The sequence below is a fragment of the Dromaius novaehollandiae genome, chromosome 17, assembly GCF_036370855.1.
Source record: "Dromaius novaehollandiae isolate bDroNov1 chromosome 17, bDroNov1.hap1, whole genome shotgun sequence".
In the NCBI taxonomy this organism is placed as follows: domain Eukaryota; kingdom Metazoa; phylum Chordata; class Aves; order Casuariiformes; family Dromaiidae; genus Dromaius; species Dromaius novaehollandiae.
Window position 1 is genome coordinate 13,595,571 of NC_088114.1, and position 27,338 is coordinate 13,622,908.

Here is a 27,338-nt window from a genome sequence, read left to right on the forward strand (position 1 = left end):
AGTAATTGCTCTCCCCTGAAGTTATACACTGTGATAGATCAGTATTCTTGGGCCTGTGCTTTCACTCACAAGGAAGGCACAGACTCATGAAAGCCCTGAAGTCAAACACAAGCATACTTTTAGTCTTCCTCCAACCAGCAGTTTATTCAAGTGGAAGGAAGGCATATTCCCTCCTCTACAAAAAAATTACATAGGTAGATTAATAAAAGACTCTAGATCACTTAGCTGTATATGGTGCTCAGACTAAGAGGATATGAAAACAGTAATTCCTTCCTGCTCTGCTTTTAAATCAAAGAGCTCTTTTATTCACTCTAAGCAAAGCGAAGCTCAGCTGGACGCCTAGCTAGCCACATCCATATAGCTAGCGCAGAGCTGATGTATCACAAATGCCAGAAGACTCTGCACAACAGAATCAGAGCTGTGGACAAAGTACTTACTACACTCTATAGCTTTAGCACAACAAATTAATGCCTGGTGTTAAAAAAGTGTTACTTAAGTGCAGAGCATTTTGCATGTTGGAATCTTGACTTGATAAGGCAGACAATTGTCTCCAAACTTATATTCCTATGTAATTATTTCAGCAGGATAAAGACCAAAAGTATTAGGAGCACTAACATCACGCGCTGGAAAACTGCAAACACCAATGTTCTAATGTAATGACTAAGGCAGCCCACAACAAGTAGAAAATTAAAACATGAAATACAGAAACTGTACTAAGGGCAAAGTAGCTGGAATGGAAAGAGGACATTCTACGGACAAGGTGTAAGGGTGAACTAATGATATGTCAGAGACAAGAGTCCAAAGGTTCTGCTGTTTCTTGCAACTGGGATGCAGTTGATCAAGACTGGTTAGCAGCAGAGACAGATGGCAAACTGGGACTAGCCTGGAGTCCAAGACTTACACAGGGCTATCAATATACCTGAAAGCCTGCCTTGGTGACTGAGAAAAGATCATTCACACACTGAATGAGAGAGGGATCAATTCTGACAGCATGACTGGGCACCTATATTTCACCTACAGGAAATGCTTATCAGATGAGATTACTGAAGATGAGTATGCACTCAGAATGGAGAGTCCATTACAATGAGTTTTGGGGAAAACAAAATTTAAGTATTTGCCATTAAATTAAAAGACATAACTACTAACTTCTATAATTACTAACTAAATATATTTGCCTTTATATTGATGCACACAAATGATCACTCAGAACGTAAATAACACTAGATGACAAATAACTATTTGTTTCCTCTGGTTTACCCTTCTAAACTACAAAGTATTCTTGAAGGCAAAAAAGGTTCCAGATGGACAGAACGACAGACCTTCTAGGTGAAAAAAACCTCCAGAAAAGCTGGTTCAGAAGTAGTTTGGTTTTAAAATGGGTCTTCTTATAGTGTAATTCCAGGGAAAGTTTTCATATCCCCCCCTGTATTTTCGTATTTTGGACAATATTTAATTCGTATTAGTGCACAAATTGTACACTGAACTGAGTACTCTGAAAATATAACTCAAAGGAATTTTAAGTGTTTTTGATGCCCTTCAATCCCCCTTCCCGGTACTATTTCCATAGGCAATTTGTAATGCCAATCACCACAGTATCTGACCATCATCCCATAGTGCAATAAACTACAAAACCAACAAATGTAAGGTTGTGTTGGTTTTCTCATCTTCTTTGCCAGGGAAATAGCATGCAGTAGAGTGATGTCAGTGGGATTTTATTTTTTTTAAATTGCACATATTTTCATGTTCCTATGTAAAGAAAAAGCTAGAAGGAATGATTTGGACTTGGTGCAGAAGCATCTTCCACTCTGGGAACAGCAGAATTTCTACTCTGCTTTGCTCACGACACTATTTTTCATTATCTGGCGGAAGTAGCAGTATGTTGACAAGGCCAGATACCACTGCTTTTACAGTGGTGATACCTTGAATGACACTATTCTAATCAATGAGGAGTTTCACAGAGTGAGATACTACTCAAGAGAAGGAAGAGTGTTGGAACGTAGCCTTAAGGTTTCAATGGCTTCTAACTGTGAGCACCAGCACAGGCTCTGGAGCCACAGTCATCTTCATTGCAGGAGTGTTCAATGCTGCAGAGCACTGTGAGAAACGGCTTCTCAACATAACTTCTTTCAGAGATTTCTGGGTTTGTTGAAAGAAAATAAATTTGTGAGCAACCTTTTGCAAGGTGCAATGTTATCCTACTGCTGGCCAGCCAGTTCTTCTAATCATGAGAAATGAAGAAAGAAAAGAACCGTGAACCTACCTAACCTTTGTACAGTGGCTCAGAGAGAGAGGTATCACATATGTCACCTCCTCCATCCATGCACTGATAATGTGATTCAGTCAGGCTTATCACTGAAAACAGAAGGGAATAGCTTCCATTTATACAATGTTATCTTGCATTATAATGTTGTGTATTGAAAAGGTGCACTCTGAGCTTAAAATGGTATCCGAACATAACTATGTAACATTAGTATTCTAACTTTTTAATTTGCAGTGTAGATATAAAGAAACTGAGAGAAAACAATAATGGTGTGTGTAATCTTTAAACTCAGTGTATTATCAAGATGATCTGAACAATCTCTGTGCAGAAGTCACGAATGGGCTTTGGGTTTGGGGGTTTTTAGTGTTTCCGATTTAAGGAGAGTCTCACAGTTCATCTGATTTGCTTTCAAACTATCAACAGTTTGGTTTCATTGATCATTTCCTGGTTTTAAAAGAGGGAAGTAACGGAATATCATTCAATTCCATACGTATGAAACAACAATAATTAAAAAAATATAAACAATCATAAAGCAATATATGAAACACGACCCAAAGTGAGCTTACCTGAGGAAATGAGCCAATATTTTTCCATGAAATTGATTAAGGTCATTTTTCTTCAGATCAGATACAGTAGCTGCAGGTAAAATGAACTACAGAAATGCTGCAGTAGGTGGAGCTCGATGCCATCGGATTGCCTATAGTTCTGCTCCTGCAGACCTGGAGGTGACCCCTTTTGGGCTATCACAGGTCACTAAAGGAAAACACAAAGCTCTGGCATTCCTGCCTATCGGCTTAAGCAGCTTTGTATGCATCTTCATCTTTGAAAGAAAGGTCCTTGAAGTATTTTTGGATGAACAATTCCTCTGACTAGCTTGTTTCAAGCCACTAAGCAAACCACTGACAGCAGACACACTAGATCTTATCCTACAAATTCCCAAATATTTTCACCTTCGCTTCCAAATAATTCTGGAGATGATTAAGAATTGGTCAACTCTGACAGATCCTTCCTTCTATTAAATTATCTGTCCATTTTATACAGCTGTCATCTTTTCTGTCATCTTTGCCAACGTCATTTTGCAAGTTTGGAGAATTTCCAACTTTCCTCTCCAAATCCTATTGTGGAAATAGCATGAGTTGATGGTGTGTACTCCTAAGGCTGTACATTTTATAGATGGATAGTAGAGATACAATAAGCCTGCCTTTAGGTTGTACATTTCAAAAATTTTGGTTTAAGATTGTGAAAGAAGCTGTTTCCTTGGCAATTCCTGACCTTTTTTTTTTTGTTTCAGATATATCATTTGGCTTCCATGGTACTGTCAGAGATAGCTGATTGACATGCCTATTGCACTCTTCTTCCTTCTAACATATCACTTCAATAGGAGCATTATGATTACAGTTGCAAAGTATGAGTGTGTTTGGATAACAATAAATCAGCACAATCTCATCACAAAACACCCATTTAGTCATCCAAATGCAAGATGAAATATATTTTTAATTATACAAATAAGTTTAGAAAGCTCTTGTGGAACACTGCCTATAGAGATGACTACTGCTGCTCTCCAGGTGGAAGTCTGCATGTTGATTTTACAGGCAGTATTCTAACTGAGCACTCAAGCTTTTTTTTTTTTTTTTTCCTCCTTTTCTTTTTTTACTGCAACTGCTTAATACTGACCCTTTCTGCCCTTTCGCTTGAATGTGGAAACATGGAACAGACACACCAGGACTAAAAGAGAATTTTCAGTTAAACACAGACTCCTAGGCAAAGGACTTCACTAAGAATATTCTGTGCAAAACTAAGACTGTGCTAAGACTAATAGTATTTTAGCCCTTTAGCTTAAAAAGAACACAACCAAATCGGCACATATAAATATACATAAGCATCAAAGGCGAGACACCTGATTTGTTAAGGTTGTGCTGTACCGTATCAGTAATGCAAAGCACTTTGCGATTGAGACTCTCTGTTGCCAAGGGGAGCACTTGATACTACAGAGCTACCGCAGCAGCTCCCATCCCGTGGTCTCTGGTCAGATGTGGTCTGATGCGGGTGGGGAAGGGTATTCATCCCATTATGTTACCCTAGGTAGTTTTAATGAGGGAGGGAGCTACAGTCCTGCTAGGTCTCTCTCTGCCCTCCAGTGAACACGTTACTGTCAATACAGACAGATCAGTGGAATTGAAGGAGGCAGCTGAGAAGTGAGAGAAAGGTTGTCTGCTAGTGAAGACATGAGAATAAAATTTGGAGTAAGTAGATACAATTTCACCTCCGTCAGATTTCCTCTGACACCCTAAATAAAACATTTAGCACCTTATCCCAGCTAGCAGGAGTCTTTTTATTGACTATAGTAAATTTTGGTACACACATCTCAGTTTATTGTGCCTCTACTCCCCATCTGCGAAATGGGAAAAATAATACTTCTTGTTCATTAACACTTATGAAGCATTCAGATATTATAGTGATGGAAAGCACACGTACAGAACGACTCATTTTCATAGCTGAAAAAATCTCAAACAGCCTGCTATTGTTTATTCCATCCATTTCCCTCAGCTTATCATAATCCTTTGGGGAAACCCTCTTTTTATTTCCTTGTCTCTAAATAATATTGGCCTTATTCTGATACATTTTGTCAAATAATTAATCATTGAGTCAAATTAATCCTGCTTGTAATGCCACTGTTGTCAGTGCATTTGCCCCACAGTTACTTTTAACCCCTTAAGCAACTACTTCATTTGAACTGCCATCTTTATAGTCCCCACAAGGCCTCTCCATTCTAAGGGGATCTGAAAAATGCTCATATTTGAAATGTGGCCTTAGCAGTCAGTGCAAACAAACAAGCAAACAAGCAAGCCTATCACTTCTATAGGAGGTCTCTTTTCATGCCTCTTATACTCTTGGCTGTTGTCTGTTCCATTTACATGGTCTCTGGGCAACATGCCAGTAGCTTTCGCTTTATGCGGCACTCCCAAAGTCTTTTATACACATTTTTGGCTGCATACTGGCAATGAAAATATTCTTCAACCTTAGCTAATGTTTTCTAGATATTTCCCACTACTGAAGTTAAAATTACAAGTGTGCTCCCCTAACCTGCTTCCACTGTTTCTAGAAAAAAAGGCATTTTAGATTGCCAACAATCCACCTTATTAGAAACAAATGTAATCTGTGTTTAACCAAAAAAAAGAAAACCTTCTTGCACCACAATAGTGCCCATTGCCTTCTTGCATTTATTAAAGTAAGAATAGATTACAAAAGTGCTGAAGAGATACACTTAGAGGCAGGACATTCAGAAAGCAGAAAAATTTATAAACACCTATAAAAAAATTAGCTGCTTATTTCTGCTAGTCTTACACAGGATTTCTCATTGGAATGCTATGCTAAAAACATGAAAGTTCATGAACCAAGGCAGGAGTTCCTAATAAAATTAACAGATCAATATCTTCTACAGCACAGAGTCTCTATTCAATCCAAAACCAACAAACAAAAAAGCACATGCTATTCTGTTTTATTTCACAGTGAGAACAAAGTCAATTTAAGAAGGAGTTGGGGGAAGACACAGCTGGAGAGCAGAGTTACCAGCCTCAGGAAATTCAAGGAAATGTAATTGAAAACGAATTATCTCTTTAATTACTTTTGACCAAATCAATAAAAACCACGGAATAAAAAGCATGATGTCCACCACCTGGTAGAGGACAAAGAACACCAAAGTTGAAAATTACCACAAAAATAAAACACAGCCGTGTTGGGAACAATAAAAGGCCTTTTCTTTTACAAAAAAAATAGAGGGCCGGGGATATTAGTTCAATAAACAAGCAGTGCATGCAAAAGTTAATGGCTGTTTCTGGCCACCGCTCAGTGCTCTCAGTTGTGAAGACTGTTAACTCTTTGCTATGTTGTTGGAATTTCAAACACAAAGGGTATATGGCTTGTCCAGTCACTATGCCGGGATTAGGAGGAAAAAATCACCCAACTCCAAAACACAAGACTGCCTGTTTCCTTCTAAACTTTGATGGCTTTCCGCATGCTTGCTTTTATTTACTACACACCAAGGCAGGAATTACTTACTATGTAAATCTGTTAAGGCACAGCACTGACTCTTGTATTAATAAAATGGAGAAGGATCCTACCTCTCCTTTGGCTACATTCCCAGAGTCGAGTAGCAATGATCACTCCTGGAGGTCACACATGTGTAGATAAGCACGGCTGGCTCTGTGCGTGACGCATGGGACACAGCCTTCTGGCTAGGCAGAGACGGAGGGACTACAGGGCTATGTTGGCATCCAGCAGTAATGAAGACTCCCATGCCTATCTTTGACACTTACATGGTCCCCATCACTATAGCAGCTTACCACCTTTAACGTATTAATCGTCACAATATTCCTGTCAAGTAGGAGTGTGTTATTATCCTCTTCGTACACATGAGGAATGAAGGCTCAACAAGATAACTGACTTGCCCCAGTCACATAAGCTGCGTATTGGGAGAGCAGCAAATTGAAACCTGCTCTCTGAAGTCTAAAGCTTGCACCTTAACTTCATCTGGAAGTCACAGGTCGCTTCCCACAGACTGACTTAATTTTACAGCATTTGTCACTATCAGTGAAGAACGTTAAAGGAGACAAACTTCTGAACCTCCTCCTTTTTTCTCCACAGTGTTTTAGTTTAACTTTCCGCAGCTGTTCTTCATGTGGATGCTGAACACAGAAATTAAAGAAGTGTATTTCAGGTGTACTGTTGATACCTTGTCCTCTGCCCTTTTCTCTGTCTCATCACAACTCCCCATAGGCCTTAAGATTCCCCGTGTTTCCAACTATCCTTTGAAAGTCTTGGCATCTGTATGTGAGCAGAACAATCAGTTCACTCAGTGGGCTTACTAAGCGAAAGAAATTTTACTCTGATGTGATCTTTGCTTGAATCTGAACTTGGAGGGAAGCAGAATGGTCATCTCCATTTATTCTTTCTGCATCTGGATTCAGAGCAAATGTCCTAAGACGACTGGCTCAACTGACTGGGTAGCAACCTCTTCATGAGTTCATGAGTTCCCCGACAGCGTTGTCTGCTTCACCATGCCTCACAGCAGGGCCAGTTCAGCTCAGCATGAGGTGAAGTTCTGTTGTCTACCAGAACCTAAATTTAGCAGAAGCAGCATCAAGATGGCCTGTAGCTAAGTACTAATTTTTCTAGGTTGTGCCTCTATTTCTTTCTCAGATGTCCTGAAAGTCAGCAGTCTTTCTACCTGGCAATGGCAAAGGACTGCAAAACGCTAAGCCTGTTCAGGAGTCTGAGACAAAGTAAACTGCTGTGTAACCATCTCCAGGCTGCCCTGTGCTGTCTGGAGAACCTAAATGGATTTCTGTTTCACAGGATTGTAATTAGAATTAGCAAAGATAGAAGCCTAAAAAAGAAAAAGTGAAGAGATTGGGCAGTTTAGGAAGATGGAGATAGTCTATACATGAGTATAAAGTACTGGCAGGGAAGAGGAAGAGCAGAGGAAGATAGAATTAGTTACTGCTAGGGAAAGAACTGCTGGGGAAAGTGTCCCCAGAAAGACAGTCTATTATCTGAAAATCAGTGAGCTAAGCCCTTCATCCAGAGCTAACGTGCCATTCCAGTCCCACAGATGTTGATTATGTTCAACCTCTATAGATCAGACGGAAAAGACAGGACACTGATGAAGGAGCAATCCAGCAAATAAAAACATGAAGATTTGGGCCTTTCCTCTCAAAAACCACACTCATGTTAGTTAGAATTTCAATACAGAAAATTCAATGTTAAAACACATTTTTCCCCCTGGGAACATATGTCTTGTGCTTTTTGAACAGGTCTGATTAAATTGCAGACATGCTTAAACAGTTATTTCCTTTTCCAGTGGAACAGACCTGACATTACCAAAAGTACCATCACTGGCCCAGAAGAATAGCAGAAAGGTGAGCAATGTCCTATTTCCCTGTCAGACCTACGACGGAAAAAATTTTCAAGTGACAACATAATCCAGAGAATGCCGTGAGATATGCTATGTGGCTTGAGGTGACAGACACTGGCTTTGGAGCCTTTTGCTTCTTGTAGACTGCTGTAGCCCATTTAGTAAATAAATGGATTTGGGGCAGAAACCATTATCATCACTGAATCTATTTCTATCCTTCACGCCAAAGCACATTTTCTGAGCGGCAGTGGGAGCAAACATGCACTACTCCTACTGGTTTTGTCGATAAATAGAAAATCTCATTCTGAAAAGATTATTAAGTGAGCGTTTTTCATAAGATCTAAATTCATTTTAAACCCCAACAACAAAGAAAAACACATTTAAAAAATGCAGTATGACAGGCTTCCTGGCACAAATTTCTCAAACAACAGCTGGCCCAATATGCCAGACTCACGGGAAAGAAAGGGTTGGCTGTACTTTCTAAAGGACGCTATTTCAAACAAGCCAGATCTTATAAGTCCCCTGATCTTAAGAAAGAATAAAGTCTTTTTAGTAGGCATAAGGATAGGGAAACTATTGGTGGAATGAACAACTAATTATAGTGAAACTTGCCTCTGGAAGGAACTGTGGATGCATAAGCAAGCCCAGCTTTGCCTTGTAAACAACATACAGTGGATCCGTCACAAAAACTTCTATCTCAAGCTCTGAGAAACAGTTATTTTCGTAAGTGCTTTTAAAAGACTGCTTTCATGTAAGAAAGTCAAGTTCACAAGTATCAGTTTTATGTGGGTTATTTTGCCATACTGATGTTTCAGAACACCTGATATTTTATATTAGTAAGGTTTATTAGAATTCATTACATCCATGTGTAAATAAAAAAAAGAAAGGGCTTAAAGTAGTTTAGCGGTACTTTGAATCAAATCACTGGATGTAAAGCTCCTAATTATGTGAGCTAGCTTTGTGTCTACCTAGTATTGACTTCTAGAACACCTGAAGAGATATACTTTTCTTTTTAAATATATATGTTCTCTGTATTTCTTAATTTCTCTAATACTAATGGCACTGAAATAAAGACACCCTCAGAAGAGATACAAGAACCACCTATGATCAATGCATGTGAGGCAAAGCACAGGAGCACCGCTGTTCAGAACAGAGCAGCCTCCTCCAGCAGCCACAGGGGCTTACTGGGCTTCAGCTTAGCACACCGACACGACACCTTAGTTGCTGCATCTTAACTTTCCAAAAGCTCCCACCTACACAAAGCCAGGTGAAGTCTGGAAGCTTTCTAGCGTGAATAGCGATTTGCTAGAAAACCTCAGAGTGGACTAAACTCTGACCTCTGGGCAGGCAGAACCAGAAGTGCTCCATGCCTTGCATATAAGACCAAAGTGATTTTCAGAAAGTTGTCAAAGGAGGATAGACAGGAGCAGTAGAGGCTGGCAACAGCAATGGAATGAAAAAAAATCGTATTTATACAACAGTCCGTAGCTTGCAGAGTTCTATGACAGTCATTGCTCACAGATAGCACCTACAAAACCTCAAACTTTACAGTCAAACAAACATTTATTTTGGTGCAAAATGTGGTCATTAACATGGACAAAATTGGTTACTCTCAGATCACAGTACAGTAAGTCTAGCTGCTTCTGTGCGGGCAACTGAAAAGCTAGAACTGCTCATAGCCAAACCCCTAAATCACTGTATTTTACTGTCACTTCAGACTGCATGACCATACCGCTTACAAAGAATACGCTATAATGTCTTTTGTCGTGATTCTTCTCTAGAGAAAAGCTGTGAATAACCGGAATAGCCATGGTGATTTTTGCCTGTATTTTTATACTAATAGGATAATAAGAAAAGCCAATAGTCTTTATCTCTATCCTATGCTTTGCTTTCGCCTTGCTATATTAAAAAGAATGGACATTACTGAACTGTTTTTGCAGTAAAACAGAGAAAGGTCTCTTAGTAATGAAATTTCTTCCTATGCTGAAGACCAAAGGTGTCCTATTCAGCATTATGCAAGAGAGATCCATCTTGGATTTCTCCAATTATAGATTATTTGATTTATTCAGAACTAAGCTGGGAACGTTAATGATGGGCTATTCATAAATGAGACATATCTGATTGTGATTACATCCACAGCCCTTGAAAATTGCTATAAGGAAATTTAAGGTCTAATTGGACAATGAATACAGTAATTTTGTCATCTTTCACTGGCTTACATTTAAAAGAATTTTTTCAGACTTTTTTCCCTATACTGTTTTAATTCAGCATAAAACAGCACAGATAGCTTGTTAGCTATCTCCAAAAGTGATACTCATTTATTTCCTCTTATTTAGGATACAGAGCACTAAGCTGTGTTTTTAAAAATGTAAATCATGGCCTTCGAGAAACAAATGAAAATTAGTTAACCCCCACAAATGCATACAGTGCCCATACGTCCTAGTATTCAGCAAAATACGAAGCAAGAATTGTAGTTTAAGGTTGTACCTTAAAGTTTATTTGTAGGAACATCTCAAGGTTTGAATATTATAATGAAGACTTTTATTCCAAATTAAGATTTACTGAAGTTTGCTCTGTTTTCCTTTACAATGCCCCAACCCCCATGACTTATGCTTAAATCTGCTCTTCACAGAGTGACCAACTTGTATCTTTGGCACCAAATCGTAACTGGAAAGAAGGGTGCTATCCTGGTTCTCAGAAGCTTTGATACTACAGAAGTGAGCAGCTTGGCATAATTCCTTGTCACTCTGTCAGCAAAGCAAAGTTGTTGCAACCAGAACAAATAAAGGCCATCATTAATTCTGAATTCAAGTCTTTTATTGCTAATATAAGATACAGTAAGACTGTCTGGGAAACAATTTCCTGGAAGCATTCACTCACATAAGCAGATAAAGTTTCTAAGTCTTGTTGTAGTAGACAATTAATTTGTTCTACATACCTAGTCTGGTAAAAAGCCATAAAGTCTAGCACGGTCTTAATCGATCTGAAACTGCACTTGCTTTATTTAAGGGTCTGAGAAGTCTTAGGAATACCTCAAGAATCTCATTTGTAGACATTCCACATGGACAGTCAAGAATTAGCCTCGGGTCTATGGCACATTTTAGTGAAAAAGCACTGTCTTAGTCTTGGAATAAATCCATAAGCTAATGTGCTCTTTTTTGTAGCTCTGGCTTTGGCTGGGTAACACCCAAACCTGACATAACAGCAACCTGAAGATGCTGTGGAGGCTGGACAGCAATACCGTGGTTGGAGGAGAAAATGTCAAATCTATAGGGAAAGATTAAGCCAGAGCTTGTTAGAGCAATTGTTTCACTTGTATCTTACCAGCTCTCTAGTGGCACTTTAAAAGTTGTTATTCTGGGATCACAGTGACTCACATGTTTCTGTGAAAGAAAGAAACGGAATGCCAACATCAACAGAAAGCTCAACTGATTAAATATCACTTCCTTCCATCTATGGCTTTGCTAAGAGGACTTGTGTGCAGGGCAGTTGTGCTGAAAGCCTGTTTTCCAAGTAAGAAATCTAAACGAGTTATTACTCAGGCCATATAGTTATCAAAACTAGCCAATTTTTCCAGCCTAGTAGCCGATACCTGTAGATCTTGAGCTTTTGGCAAATGAACCATCCAGTTCAAGGAGGGTGGCAGGAGGGAGGAAATAGTTTTCCAATGTCTACTAAGACTAGGTAACTAGGAAAAAAAAAGTCCTGCAAAGAAATCATAATTAGAGAGAAGTTTAGTAACAATAATTGTCTTCCAGCATCATACAGATATAATACATATATTAAAACATTTTTAAAGGGGATGAACTCTACAGGTTCCCAACCACATCAAGATGCAAAAATTACTACTAGAGATTGTCTCCTCTACGAACACAGGCAGAAAGCAGAAAGAAAATTAATCAGAAACTCTAAGCAGATTGGCAAATACCAGTCTTTTGTTTGGTGTTACTCTGCATGCAGTGATATACCGAAGGTCAGAATGTAACCTGCCATATGGAGTAGCTAGACAATGATAATAATATTGTAGGATCATTATGGAATACATCTATCATTTTTTAGAATTATACTCTGTCTTTCAAAATTAAAACTTTCACATTTATTTTGCACACTGTCTAATCTTTTGGATATTCGAAATCATATTTTAAAAAACTCAGATGATTGAGTTTGTATAATGAGAAATTTAATGACCTGCAAAATGAATAGGGTGCATCTGCCAGCCCTAAAAGAGTCAGTTTTTCACCACATGCATCTCACAATATGAGAATGACAGTTCCATTCTATTTTTGTACACAACTACCCCTCTTACTTCCCTAAAACAAATATGCATTTTTGGATGCAAGTTGAAGGCTAAGGCTATTAAAATGCTTATATACTACTTAAAATATTTTTCTGACAGCATTTTAAGTAGAATAAACAGAGCATACAATGGCTGCTCTATAAACGGATGTTCTCCCCAGGTAAATTGAAAATACAGAAATTACAAACCTCCCCTTCCTCCCCCCTGCCCCAATTCTGAACTGCTGTTTCACTCGAGCATATTTTGGTCAAAGGGTCAAATTCATTGCTGGAATAAAGAGCCTGATTAAATTTATATTTTGACAGGGATAAATATGGTCCATATTGCAAAAGCAGAATGAATGTGTACCCGCAGGCTGGCTGACACCAAGCCCTTCCATGGCAAACACCAGACAGATGAACCATGTCAGGAAAAAGAATCTTAGTGGCTAGATTTTATGCCATTACAGAGTAAGCGTTAAGTCTGAAGCAAAGCTCAAAATATTCTGTATTTCTATATCAAGATCCTAGCAAACAGCATCTTCATGGGTTTTAGATGTAAAATACTGAACTAAAAAAATCCCCTCTTTTTAGCATCTATTAGTAGTTCATACTAAAACATAAGCACACACATATACATCACACGTACATTCTCCTCACTCACTTCTGCCTTGTACAGGCACTTCATCAAATGATGTTAGTTAATTTTCTGTCATAGATTTGATTAGGTGAGCTGCATATGAAGCCTTATACCACTTAATCTGTGATTTTTTTTTTTTTTTTAAAAAAGGAAATGAAAAAGGAAGGCTTAATATTTAGGATCTACCCCACAGTTTTCTGGTAAAAGAAATTCAGCCCAAACTGCTAACGTCTGACATATATATAAGGGAATAAGCCACAACTATCCCACCAAATCTTGATTTTCTACAGGACAGCTATTTTCAGAAATATTTTGTGACAGCCCTGCCAGCTGTATACACAGACTGTATTACATCTGTGGCCCATTCTGCTCAAGCACTGTCTTTGTTTTGATTTGCTATGTTGTATTCCATTAGTTTTAAGGCTGTTTGTCATATTGCCATTAAATCAGTGTTTCCAAGCAAGCGTCTTCTAGCTGACCTCAGAGCAAAACAGCACAAAGACTTACATTCATGCAATTTGCCATCACAAGCAAGAGGTGCTTGAAAGCCTCACTCCAAAGCCTTTTCCACATCTAACTCCCTCTGACTTGCCAATTATTGTCATGGACCGATTCAGATCTGAAACATCTCATGTAGATAATACAAGCTAACATTAATTTAGGAGAACAGCTAAAATGAACTACCTGAAGGGAAAAAATTATAAACATGATTTTACCAGAATCAGCTTGTTTAAAAAGGAAGGACTGAAACTTTTCTGATGAGCTATAATTGAAATAGTGAGGTCACTATTTGGAAAATGTTATTTTTAATACATCTTTTCATCTGCTTTCTCTGAAAGACAAAAGTGAACTCACAGCCAGCAAGAGTGAATTCTGACTGTCAGACAGCAAGTTGGATGAATTCAGTGCTGTTTAGCTTTTTATAAAAAAAGCCAAAAAAAAATAATCCCAAGCTTTCAGCTGATGAACATGGATAAGGATCATAAAGATCCTGCCAAGGTTTAATTTCTCATTTTTCATGGATTAACATCACTGTTTATAGCTGAGGCTGTTGCATAGTGACACAAACTCTATATGGGATGACAAGAAACAAAACCAACTAAACAAAACACAAATCCAGAATGCATCAATGCCTCTGATGGGAGTTCAAAATGAGCTTATTTTACAGAAATCCACCTATGAGCTTCACCAACAGACTGTGGCAGCGTTTGCCGAGGCAGAGCTTGCGGGTGAAGCGCCCGAGAATCTTTCAGTGACAATACAGCTGTCTGCACACAGGATTCAGCTCCCTGAACTGTAATGAGCAATTTGTCTCACAGCTTTGATCCACTGTCAGTTTAGCTGACAATGACTCCGAGAATTAATTTCTAACATTGCAGGGTAACCTAACAAAAAAAATGAAGCACTACGTGGTAGGTATCTGTAGATAACCTATCACCTGCTGCTTGCGTTAACAGAAATGTTAAACAAGTTTCTCTTACACGACAAAGGCTTTCAGTTTCTTGTATGCATAAATATGTAACCCCAGGATGTAACACATCCACGGGGCAAAGCAGCAGAAAGGACAGAGTATTCCAGCCACACACTCCAGGCTAATACTGCAATGGCCCTGCGCATTTCAGAAGCTTCCTTATGGAAAAAACTTCCTCCGGGCACCTGAACAGATCCCTTACTTGAACAATATGCCCACTTAGAATAAGAGGTTCAAGAATACAGCGAGATCAGTTTTAGGCTTTTATAACCACTGAAAACTATTGGATTAGAAAATGTTATCTTGTTTTTTGCTTTTGTTTTTAATTATAAGACAATTGTTATGGATTTTCAATTATTTTGTCATGGTAATAAATGCACTGTATAAAAATCATGAGTATTTCTAGCTCTGTCATATCTGATCCACCCTAAATAGAGCAGTAAAGACAACCTTTAGAAAATATTTATGAAGGGAATATAAACTGTAATTAAGTTAAGTCCTACTATTATCCTGCAAATGGATGACAGTCTATCTAGTTCAGTCCTTCTGGGCACAGTCTCTGTCAGTAGTTGTGGCTTTTGCTTATCGCGCTTGACCACTGTGACCTGATGGTGGTCGCACCATTCTCTGCCAGCCGACCAACCAACCCGCAACATGATTACACTCGATAGAAAGTATCAGTGCTAAGAGCTGCCAGTCACAGCCTTCTGGTCCTCTACTGTTTCCTATTCCCTTGTATTAAGGCACGTGTCTGGGAGAAGGTTGTGTGACAGGAGCAGGGCAGTGCTGCTGGGCTCCCACACGCGCTTTTTAGAGGGGATGTTTCTGGTGTCGGTTCCACAAGATGACATCTACTCCCAGCAGTGCTGTGGCACAGCCTCTCCAACAGACCTGAGTCAGTCGGCAGATCTCAGATCGAGCTGACCAGCAGCACCTGGCAGGTGGGCTCAGGCAATGTCACAAATGCACGGGATAGCAACCTGCTGGGGGGGAATTCAAGGCATGAACCGTATGTGCGAGTCTTATTCTAAGGGTGTGAGACAAGGCAGATTTGACTCTCTGCCATTAACTCTGCAGTGAAAAAGGTAATGTTCTGTCCTCTATTTTTAGGCCACACTTCATGAGATAACTTCATTTATTCTTTAAAAAAAAGTTCCCAAAGCAGCAATGTGGGGAAATGATCAGCTATGAGGATCCCCTTTTTTTTTTTTTTTTTTTTCCTCCAATCTAATTAAGCTGTCAGCCTTGCCCCATCTGAACTGGGAGCTAACAGAATAAAGGAGTACAAGTACAAGGAGTACTGGGTGGAGTTCAAAGACAGGCTTCCTGAGAGGGAAACGCTGATACACTGCAGGATCAAGTGATGCCACCTAGGAATTATGGACTCATCTGGATCCTCAATATGGAAGACAAATGGGGCACTTGCTAAGCTGATAATTTACATAGATTTTAACACAAAGATGTAATTTTTCACTGAAACAATTTAGTTCCCAATTAAGTCCTGACTTACATTAAGCAGGCTATCTGATCACTGGGTACCACTGGGTACCTGCAAGAGATGAACGAAGTACAGAGAGCAAAACTGTTGAAGAAATCACATTTAGGACCAAAGTACTGTAGTCCAAGGACCGCTCTAGCAGATGAAGAACTGTGATTTCATTCTCCCAGAGGTGCCACAGGTGTTAGCTCAGGGCCACAGACATAGTACAGCGCATTCACAGGAGCTGGGACTGGCCAGAAGCTTCCACGAGTTCAGTAATTTACTGTAATCAAACTTAATGTTGTTTTAACTGCTGCAACTTTAAAAAGTCCATAGCATTACAGTCTCTTTATTCAAACATATGGATTGTTATCTGAAGCCCAATATAATACAGCAAGAATTTTTATCATTTTTGAGTAGGGAAACTTGCTCTAAAAAGTCCAGATTGTTCTTAAAAGGTTTGTAATGGATGCGGCATATGAAAGAGTGACTACAATCTGCTTGGATTAGCAGAAAGGAAGCGTAACCCTTTAACAGTAAGTCATTAAGAAATCAAGTTAAAAACACCATCTTAAAACAGTATAAAAGAGTAAATAGCCAGGTTACGATAACACAAAAAAGTCACATTTTCACAAAATGAAAGCTTACAAAACCAGTGACTCCCTTTCCCAATGTACAGAATCCAGAGTAACATTAAAGCTATTACCACTATTCCCCATACCCTGCTTTTGAGCTCTTAATGTAAAATGTGACAGTTATATAGCTGCCTAATTAACTTGACTATTGTCCGCTAAAAATACTCTCTATCTTAGCTCTCCTTCTGTGCAAATAGCATAACATTAATTTAATGGAAAGGTCACATTATACTACAAGGAATGTAGTGACATTCTATTATGTCCTTCTTCCCTGCTTCTAATCCTCCCCCCATTGCAGTTTTGCATTCAACACTTTTTCTATAGGCATTTCATGAATAATGAGAAGCTACTCCAGCCATAAAAAGCACTGCCTTCCACTGTTTGTAATTTAACATACATCATTCTGCAGTCTCCAGTGAAACACCACCAACCTGATTTTACAGAAACGTTTTTTTTTTCCTGCAAATCCACCCCAAGCTTCAAATATTGTACTTTTCCCCCTAACTGCTAAATGACTTCATTCAGTTTGCCTGCATGGGGAAATTTTCCAATTTAAAAACTGGTTTCAAGGTTTTTGCATTCAGATCAACTTACCCCAAAGTTATTATTCTCTATATGAGAAAGATGAGTCCTCCAATGTTCTTCCTCTGCTGTGCAATGCTTGGGGGGAATTAGTGAGGTGTCCTGGCTAAACTTCAAATTGCTTAACTGTTGTCTGCTCACTTAAATTCACCCTTCCTTTTTCAACTGGATAAATTATTCTTCATCATTTTCTATCCTAACCTGTCAAATAGTATTGCTCTGCTCTATTAACTAGAATTAACCAAAAGTGGCCAATACGACCTCTACATGCAGTCTACGAAGTGATTTTGGCATCATTGTGGGTGAAAAGTGATCTATAAGTACATCATTCTCCCAAGAAACAAGCTCAGCCCAACATATCAACAAACATATCCCTGCATTCCTACTGTGGTTCAGATCTTTTTCATGTGAACACTAAAACCTCCATATTGTTAGTGCTCCTCTGCCAATAATTAAATAACTACCTCTTTCTACTAATAGTGAAAACTTCCATAGAGAGGTTCCTAAATTCCACATACGCAAAAGAGCTCAGTTTTTGCATCTGAATCACTTTCTTACATTTCTGGTACACTTACCTCATCCCTGACATAACTTCACTAAACACAATATTGAAGAAATCCTCCATCAAGTGGCAAGACCAGCATTAACATTCCTTGTGCTACCAGAGTGATGCAACAGAGTAGGAGTCAGGAACTGGTGCATGAATTACAAAAGCCAGTGTTAACCTTACTGTCCAATGCGAGTTCTAAATAGAACAAATTGCACACTTAGACAGTTAATGACTATTTACTTCTTACATAGTACTTGTAGTCAAATCTCCAAATGCTCTAGGAAGCATTTTTATCTCATTCTTTCCCAAAAGTAACCATTTGACAAAACATTTCCATTTAGCAGAAGTCATTTTAACTGCCACACTTCAGCCAGGGGAGCACCGAGTTCTGCAAATACATGGAACGGTCTACTCCTTTCAGTGTGCAACCTTAACAGCATTTTTATGCGCTATCTAGGAAAAGCAGACATTAAACCTGTTAAAAATCTAATGTTTTGAATATTCACTGGAAAGTGTCACCTTTGTAACGCACTTTCCTGCCCCAGGCCCGATACTCCAGATCAATTCCCAAACGTAGGTAAGCAATGCAATTCACTGTAATGACAATTCAAGCTGTAATCATGGAAGTGTAATGCACCATGACTGTACCAGCAGCCTGACATTTGGCAAGTTTACTAAAACCTTAATAACAATGCATTATTACATTTGATATGCGTCCCTTAATTCATTATGGAAGCAGCCTTTAGGAACAGACATTGAACTTTTGAAACTGCTTAGACTGTTTTGAATTTAATAGCATGGAGATTGTGTGGACCTTACCGGTTAGCTGCTGTTTCAGAGATATGTCAAACTAATTCAGTGATCACAGAGCTGTTATTTCTACAGAATATAACCTTCTCAGGCAGTTAGGCTCAGGTTAGGAGTTCCACCTCACATCTAATATTCATGTTAGAAAGTAAAGCCACCACTCTTAACCAAATAAAAACAAAGACCAATCTAAGAATATAATTTTACAAGAACATGATTTCTTTCCATCTTTGTATTCCCATTTACACCACCATTTTTGCATTTCACTTTCTGAAAGATAAAGCAGGAACACGTGCAGCAGTAACCAGGAGTTCAGGAACAGAAAACTGTTAACTATGATACCAAGTTTGCTATTTTCTGTATCTATTTAGCTAAGATAATTCACTTCTCTAAGTCACATTCTCCAAAGGTAAAAGAGAGATAGGAACCATTTGCCAGTTTCACAAGGCTGTGAGGAATAACATTTCAACAAAATTCTGACTACAAAAGGTGCTTAAATGCTATGATTAACAGTAATAAAGCCAACTACTACAGCAGTGAAGGTCTGATACTCTTCTAAAATGGCTACAAATAGCCAAGAATTTCTAGCAGACACATGACTACAGTGCCAGAGGAAATCACATGTAAGAATAAAAAGTAAAATGGAGAAATTCTACAACAGCTCTACTATGTGAGCTAAATAATCTCAAATACTTGGTTGTCAATATTGTTATCCTTTTCTTAGAGTTACTGCAATATGGTGTAATAGATGTTTTTACTTCTGTTTTCTTCAGGGACACATACAAATGAAAGTATTTAAGTTCTTCAAGAATGGTGAATCTGACATTTTTCAACTTCTTAGTGAGGGTTCTTAAAAATAAGGCCCAGGTTAAAAGAAACACACTTATGTTTCAGTCTAACACAGGGGAATGAGCCTAATTAACAAATCCAGTAGTGGTCAGTATATGGTCTAAGAGTATAATCTGATGCAGTACCTGTTGAAGAAGCTAGAAAAAGACCTGCTATTGCAATTTAGGCTTATGTCTGAATTTGACAAAACACGTAAAATTGAACTTCGCTTTCTTCACAAGCGATCTGCTCTATTCCAGACCTGCTCTTGATGACACCATTATCTATCACTTCACAGCCTTCATTTATCTTTCATTCCACTCCTACTTTTACTGCCACTCTCACATAACTGCTTCAGACCACTATTTCTGTCACGAAAAGCTAGACCCTTTTCTCTTACTCCATAGCCAAATTATCCACAGTCCACTTATTCACCACTTCCTAATACACCTTCAAACACCATGTGTTCAAACTTACTAACATTTAATAACTCGTACTTAAAAGCAGCAATATAGTAGAACGGTATGCTGCCATTACAAGCATCTGTTGGGCAAATGTCCCCTTACATGGGTGAGAAGAAAGTCATAAGAGTGTATATTTAGGCGTTAGGCTGTTCATTTTCAAATATTCTCTAAGTTTGTTTGTCCTTTGCAACGAAAATGCATTTGTTGCTATTTTTTGAAAAGGCAAAACCATAACAAATACTTGAGCAACTCATTCTATTTACTGGAGATCAACATTATCCATAAAACTTGTATTAACCAAAGTTTCAGTTGCTTGTTGCTAGGAGCCACGTCGGTAAATGCAGGAAGTGCACATCAGCTTTCATCACAAAAAGTGAAGCAAAGATGTTGCCTCAGAGGGGTAACACGTCTGCATTCTGTCCTGCCTGATGACTACCATGCTGAGAGTTCACACATGCTATCAGTGGAGAATGTGAAGCTTGTTAGGAAAAGCCATTGGTATAACTTCCATGTTAGTTCCCCATCCTCTCCCACACTGAGCAAAACTGCTACTTTCTTGTGTGTTCATTCAAGAAAGAGGAAAAAGAAAAACCTCACAACTTTACCTGGTTAACACCAAAGGAAAAAAAAATGAATACCCTTTTACCTATTAAAAACAAGAAGAGGAAACCAGACATGGCTAACCAGAGAAGAAAAGCTGTTTGCAAAATCTACCTATGTTAATTAAGTACAAGAAATCTCCATGGAGACTTGATTTAGGCATAACTGTATAGCCATTTTAATGATATGGAAAGCTTTAAAATGGAAGCATTGTGCACGGATGACATTAAAGGCTTTCAGACATTCCTTGATGTAGTTCCACCCAGGTCTCTCAGGAGTGTAAGATGAATGCACCCTATCATTTACGTAGTAAGCAGCAGACTCTTTCTTACAAACTGACATTATGAACTCTGAAATTGTAATCACAGTATAGCTGAGCTTGTAACTACTTTTTTGTTTTTACATTATCTGCACATTACCTGCACTTAGTATCTCTAATATGTTTTGGTGATAGCAAGATGATGAACTGTAGCTATACGATAACATGCAGTTTTCCAACTGTTGACAGTTTCTCCTGCACAACCTATTTTCTTCTGTTGTGTCCTGGAGCATTTCTAGCATCTAAACTTCTAGCCAGCTGCAAAAAGCCACAACTTTAGAAGAAAAAAAAAAAAAAAAAAAAAAGAAAGAAAAAAAAAGAAACTAGAAAAACTGAAGGAATATTCCCTAGTTTCTTCAAAGTGAGAAGTTTTCTGTATTATCTCTTGCATTCAGGAAATCTATTTTGTCCATGATCTGCAATAGATAACTAATATTATGAGACCATGATGCAATCAATTACCATACTGCAACAGAAGGGTAAAGACAAGCATGTTTTTGCAGATGCTTTTAGTTTTCCCATTGATTTTCACATGTGGGGCATGCATTGCAGCCATAGCTTGACAAGAAAAACTTGGGCCTAACTTAGCGTTACTCATCTTGGTTCTCAGATAATTTTTCATCTGAAACGAACAAGCCCAAACAAAATAAATCAGGATCATGGAGGAAGCTGAAAGTCTGAACCTCATTGCTACAAGCTATCTTCTCTATCCTCCCTTCTCTTTGTTCATTCCCTTGGTTCCCTCTGAAACAGTAGCCCATATGAACATTGTAATTCCTGAACTGACAGACTTCTTGTCATGATGTGATGTGGCTGACAAAGTTCAAGTGGAAGGAATGAGTAAAAATAACTTATTAAGTCAAATATGAATTAATCCCTGCAGACAAAACACATGACTCTCAAAGTTTTCACTTTCATGCTGCAGATGTAGGTTTTTCTAACTGTTAGGGGGATGCTAAAATATTTACCAACAAAAGACTCTGAAACCATCTCTTACAAGTAGTGGCAAGATGTTGAAGGGGCCTAATTTTGCCAGCCAGTAATCTACTCAAATACCCTGAGAGGTATTTGAATCCGAGTAACTCTGTCAACGATTTGCCACTCATGAGTAACGGGGTTCCTACTACCATCCCAGCAATAAATCGCCCTACATTCTACCTCATATAGCTAATACAGAAAAAAAAACTCTAGAAAGCATTGCTGTTGGTATTTCATAGCTTTTCATCTCAAAGCCAGTTGAGTTGTTAATAGAAATAAATATTGTGTTATACTCTTTCTCATCATCTGTTTATTGAAATTTCATGTTGCCTAAATAGGAAGTTTCAAGGTATTTCTCAAGCATCTTCTAACACATCACAAGGAATTTTTGTTTGTTTGTTTTTTAAGACCAAGGCATACTATTTCTTAGATGCAGGTGTGAGACCTGGGTTGATCAAATGACCATTGGTCCATATTGATTTAACAAACCATATTGGTTTATCAATTCAAAAAGCATTAGGAATGTCCCCACATCAGTGTAATCTTACCTGACCAGTTTGCCCATTTTGGAGGTACTAGTAAGACAACAGCCACTAATGTTTTCCTGGTCTTCCCAAGGTGATAGGGAATTATGACTGCCCTTTGCAACAGCAAGCTGGCAGGAAAAAAGGTTCTTTGCATTGTAAGTTCTGCCTGGCATAGAAAAGTTTGCAATAAGTGCTTTAGTCTTTTGGAAAGCACTGTTTTGTATTGAAAACCCTAACAGATCTTTAACTGCTGCAATACAAATAACGTCAGTGTAATTTCTCTTGAAAGAAATTGCTGTGTTTTCTTCTCCAGTTTTCAGCTAAAACCTTTCATTGCTGATGCTGCTGTCAATCTTATCTAGTGACCTATTTACCTAAAGCACAGAATTACAGAACAGAATCTTATCACAAGTACAGAGCCGGTTTTGACACTAATGATACTGAAGATTTTGTGGACTGGGATTCTTCACTCCTTGGTCAGAAAGGCTACCTTTCTTTCATGTAGAAAGTCAACAAGCCACCCCAGAGGTTTTGCAAATGAATTTGTCATAGCAATTAAGGGAAAGAAACTATATGAACATAATAAAAGGTGACTAATATCACCATGCACTGGTACATTAAGGAATCAGAAAAAGACCTTTAACATACTGCTCTGAACACTTAGGAAATCAAAAATACTGTCTGGAAAGCAACATTCTTTGACTTTTAATGAATCAGTGCCATCTGCAATGTGCACCCGACCTTTGAGAGGGAGGAAAAAAAACATCAAACCAAACCAAGTAACTAACAATTATTTGTAATGGAAGCTCAAAGGACTCAGTCGTGCAGTATGGGTACATACTCATACTAACACAGGGCAGAACCAGTCAGCCCCACAGGGAATCCTCCTCACCCCCAAAAAATTCTAATAAGGCAAGAATCTGAAATCAGTAGGGAAGCTGCTTGGTCTAGCTGCTCTGGTTAGGATGAACGACGACTCACTCAATTTATCAGAATACTTCTAGAAAGGACTGTGGCAGGGAGCAGATGGCATTTGTAGAAAGCCACCACATACAAAACACATCTGAAAATGCTAAGATGCTAGTGGAGATAAAAGTGGAGATAACTGGCCAACCTAAAAGCCATGGGGGTCACAACATCCACACCATTGTGAAAGTGGGCCACCCAATTATGCTTGAATAATACTTTACAGGATGGGAAAAAAGAAATCTCATTTGGTCTTTTAAACCCAAATATTATACTTACTGAGCTTCATCCCTCAATGTCTGGGCATGTTTACAGTTTTCAAGGGGTTTATTTTGCTCCAGCTGGTTGCAGTGGAATGGAATTCTTTCCCTGCATCAACCCTGGCTTTACTTAATGTTTTTGTTATAAGATAGAAACCACATTCACTGTATAACCATAAAACAGCAGACTTTTCCTTTGCAACAGTTGGAATATTTGAATACAAATTGTAAGTTTCCAGCGTTAACAAATTTACTTATTAAAGACACAAAATGCATCAATGAACACAAAGCATCTCTGAACATACTTGTCATCAAGCATTTAAATAGTATCCTAAATGTACAGTTACTACCCATAATATCCTATGCCTATATCATTTTGTGTAATCCTCCCAGCATACTTATTCAAATATTTTTAGCTCTTTTTAAGATCTTATTTTTTGATAATATCAGTTTAGAAAGTAGCATTTGCCAGCAGATATTAGGATGCATGAGAACATCTACTCGAGTCCTGTTGAATTCACAGTGATTTTTATCATCTTCTTGCTGTTTAGAGATTTTACTGTCAGTGTTCACCACTGCTAATCATCAGCCGCACTTGCGGCTGAAGAAAACGTTACCTTAGAAGGCAGAGACGACAGCAAATGCATTAATCAAAGAGATCACACTTTTGACTACTCGGAATGTTACGCCCTCAAACACCCCTACTTAGATGTATCCAGTATCTACAATCTTCTCAATTATTCAGAGTAATATGGAGTCTGTCAGGTGTGGTGGTGGCTAGGAATGGGGGTAATAACTCACAAAAAGCAAAAACACAGGTAATACAAAGTATTTTTAAATTAGCTATAGGAATATACTTTTGTTTTAGTATCTCTGAAAAATGCATCAGTGGATTTCTGCAGAGCACGCCAGTGTTACCTAGTGAGGCTTGGTGTGCGAGCAGCATGCACTCCTGGGCCTCCCAACAGCACCTGGGCAGGGTGGCGGAAGCAGAGGACTGGTCAGATTCATTACCAGAATAATTTTTTAGTTTTCCAAGACAGTAATCATTATCTTTCGGAGGGAGGGGGGGAACACACCCACATGTCATAATATAGTTAGTCTGAGATTTTCAAAGTGTTCTAGTGCTTTTAGCTATGCTCTCCACAAAAAGGAATGGCACGTATGACTACATCCCCTCTGATAGGTTCCAGGCATCTAAAGCATAAGTCACAAACATATTTAATGACCTACATTATAGTCTGTAGAAAGGATATACTTTTAACTTGCTAACTTGTTTGAAATCTCAAGTACTAGAGTTCAAACTGGGCTTCAGAGCATCCTTAAGGATCAAATTCTGACACCATTTTTCAATGGAAAAAAAAAAGTCCAACATTTTCAGGATTATCAGAATTTCAGAGAGTCAATCTGTAGGTGAAAGACTTGAAAGCAACTTAGAAGATTCAGAAGGAAAGGTATGTTAGAAGTTAAGGGTTAAGGCAAAAACACTGGCCACACTTGCTGGATGTTGACAAATTCATAGAAACAAATGTCTGAATGAAGACAGAAAGATGATGCTTCAGGTATTCTGTAAAATAAAATGAATGTAACCCATTGTCTACTTAGAACTTTACATACTTAAATCCAAAACTTTAAGCTCTGAATGCAACACACGCAATCACAGCAGAAAATTAAGTAGTGGGTGGACAGAATCTTTTCTGCCTACCCTGAATAATAACTGCACTGCTTCTGCGGCAGCTGTCAGAGCCTGTCCCTTGGGCACCCCATTAGAAAGCACATAGCAAACTACAGGCTCAAAGTCGCAAAGATTTATGTTACAGATTGCAGGCTGGAGAGTCAGAGAAGACTTGGAGAGCTTCCTATCTCCTTGCACGAGCCAACAGGAAAGCAAAACAAGTGGCAGAGCACTGCAATCTAACCTCAAGCACTGGTGACCAGATTTTTGTCCTTGTGGTTTAATGATTCCAGTTTGACATAAAAGCAACTTGAGAAAGAGCAAGACTTACAAAGTTGGTGGGTATGCAGCACTAGGGAGACCAGGAGGTAATAACACTAACAGTCAAACACAAACATAGCTAATCTCCTCAGACATTCTCGAAACTCAAATATGGATGCAGAGTGGAGCATAAAAAAATTAATCCACTACCTCCAAAGCCACCCCACCTACCTTTTTCTTTCTTCTCACAAAGACTTTATTTTTGTAGCATTCTTATGTTCAACTTCCAACTTTTTACCACCTCTCAAATGCCACCATTTTCTCATTCCTGTTATTTAACCATTCCTTCATGTCCTCAATTTGACTCCTTTCCTTGAACTTTCAAAACTTACCTTTTTGCCTTTCCCCAATTATTTTCCATTAAGGACATTCTCATTACCCCATGTTTTTCCTCTTTATTCATTAGTCTTCTCTTGTCTCTGCTCCATTCTAACTGCTCCCATTAAAAGCTTTAAACAGCAGTTGTAACAGTCAGGTCTCACACACTAAAATAAAAACGTCCAAGCAGTCACACCTTATTTACAAACGTTCTGTACCATCATCAAACAGTTATTTGCAGGAAGGCACAGAATATTGTTGTAAACCTTTTCGTACCTTAAACAGAAAGTGATTATTTTTCTCCCCGGAAACATGTGCTGGCAGGTCACTTCGAATTTACTTTTCTAGTTCAAACAGAAACAGCAGCATTGGTCCTACCTGCGCGAGCTGTCCCAGGGAGTGGAGGGTGAGTTTCTTTGGGTCTGTGTAGAGAATCTCTCCGAGCTCCTGATACGGCTTCCCGCTGGTGGTAAAGTGCCCCTGAGCGAGCTGCTTTTGCCTCCTATGGTAGTTGTCCCAGAACGCCTGCTCCCTGGGAGGTTCACTGCTTTTATAAACCGTTTGGGTTCTAGCTAAGACCTTCCCTTCCTTCTGATCGAGAACAGGCAAAGACTGGATGCGCACAAAGTCTCGAGGGTTCAGCGCTTTGGTGGCTGCGGGCACCTTGACTCTGCCAGTCTTGGAGGCGTCCGGCATTGGCATCGCTCCTGAACGGGGGCCTCCGTGTTTTTGCTCCTCGTGTTACTAAAAGCTCCAGTCTCACAGGCCTAAAAACAGACCGCTGCTGCCCAAACCCCGAAGCAAGGCTTCCTTTAATGCGCCAACGGGAAACCCAGCACAAGAAGCTGTTGTTGACTAATTCAGTCTCATTTCCCTCAACAGTCCCTCAAACAGCAAAAAGAAACCTTAGGGGAACGGAAACTTCCTAAAAACGTAACCAGACCCCTGGGGAAGGCGCAGCGCGGGGAGCCAGACGCCTCTCTCTGAAGCCTTTCATTTAAAACACACTTCCTTCACACGCATTTCTAACGCCAGCACGCCTGCCCACAGCCCAGGCGCAGAGGGCTCCCGCCCCGACAGCCCTGGCGACCGGCCTAGTGCCCCGCTCCCCCCTCGAGGAGGCCGCGGCGGTGCGGCCGGCGGCGACCCCGTCCCCCTCCGCGGGGCCCCGAAGCGGGGGGACGGGGCTGGGCGAGGCGAGCCCGCTCCCCAGGGCCGCCGGCCGCCCCTCCCCCACCGCCCGCCGCGGCCGTTAGCGCCCAACGGCCCGCGTCCCTCCGTTGCCGGGGCAACCCCGCGCGCGGCGCCGCGCACGCGCCCAAGGGGCCGCATCTCCCCCCCCCCCCCCCCCCCCCGCGAGCCGCAGCCCGACGCGGGGGGGGGTGTCAATAAAATATTTTGCCTGTAGGCGAGGAAAACCGCGTCACTTCACAAAACCGCAACAGGCTCGGTGGTTAAAGCCCTGGGA

General features: G+C 39.5%; 1 protein-coding gene across 6 annotated transcripts in view; it reads right to left on the reverse strand.

Moving 5' to 3' along the window:
- CCDC60 (coiled-coil domain containing 60) overlaps positions 1-27,090 on the reverse strand; it is a 70,206-nt gene extending 43,116 nt beyond the window's left edge. For 4 of the 6 annotated variants that reach the window (XR_010392089.1, XR_010392090.1, XM_064522286.1 and 1 more), the window contains exon 1: positions 26,249-27,090. Coding sequence is in view for 4 of the 6 variants with exons in the window: in XM_064522286.1 (XP_064378356.1) it covers positions 26,249-26,572 (324 nt within the window). In the remaining 2 variants the exon portion in view is untranslated. The remainder of the gene's footprint in view (positions 1-26,248) is intronic. The other 2 variants (XM_026119040.2, XM_064522285.1) reach the window with 2 other exon arrangements.
- Between the last annotated feature and the right edge of the window lie 248 nt (positions 27,091-27,338).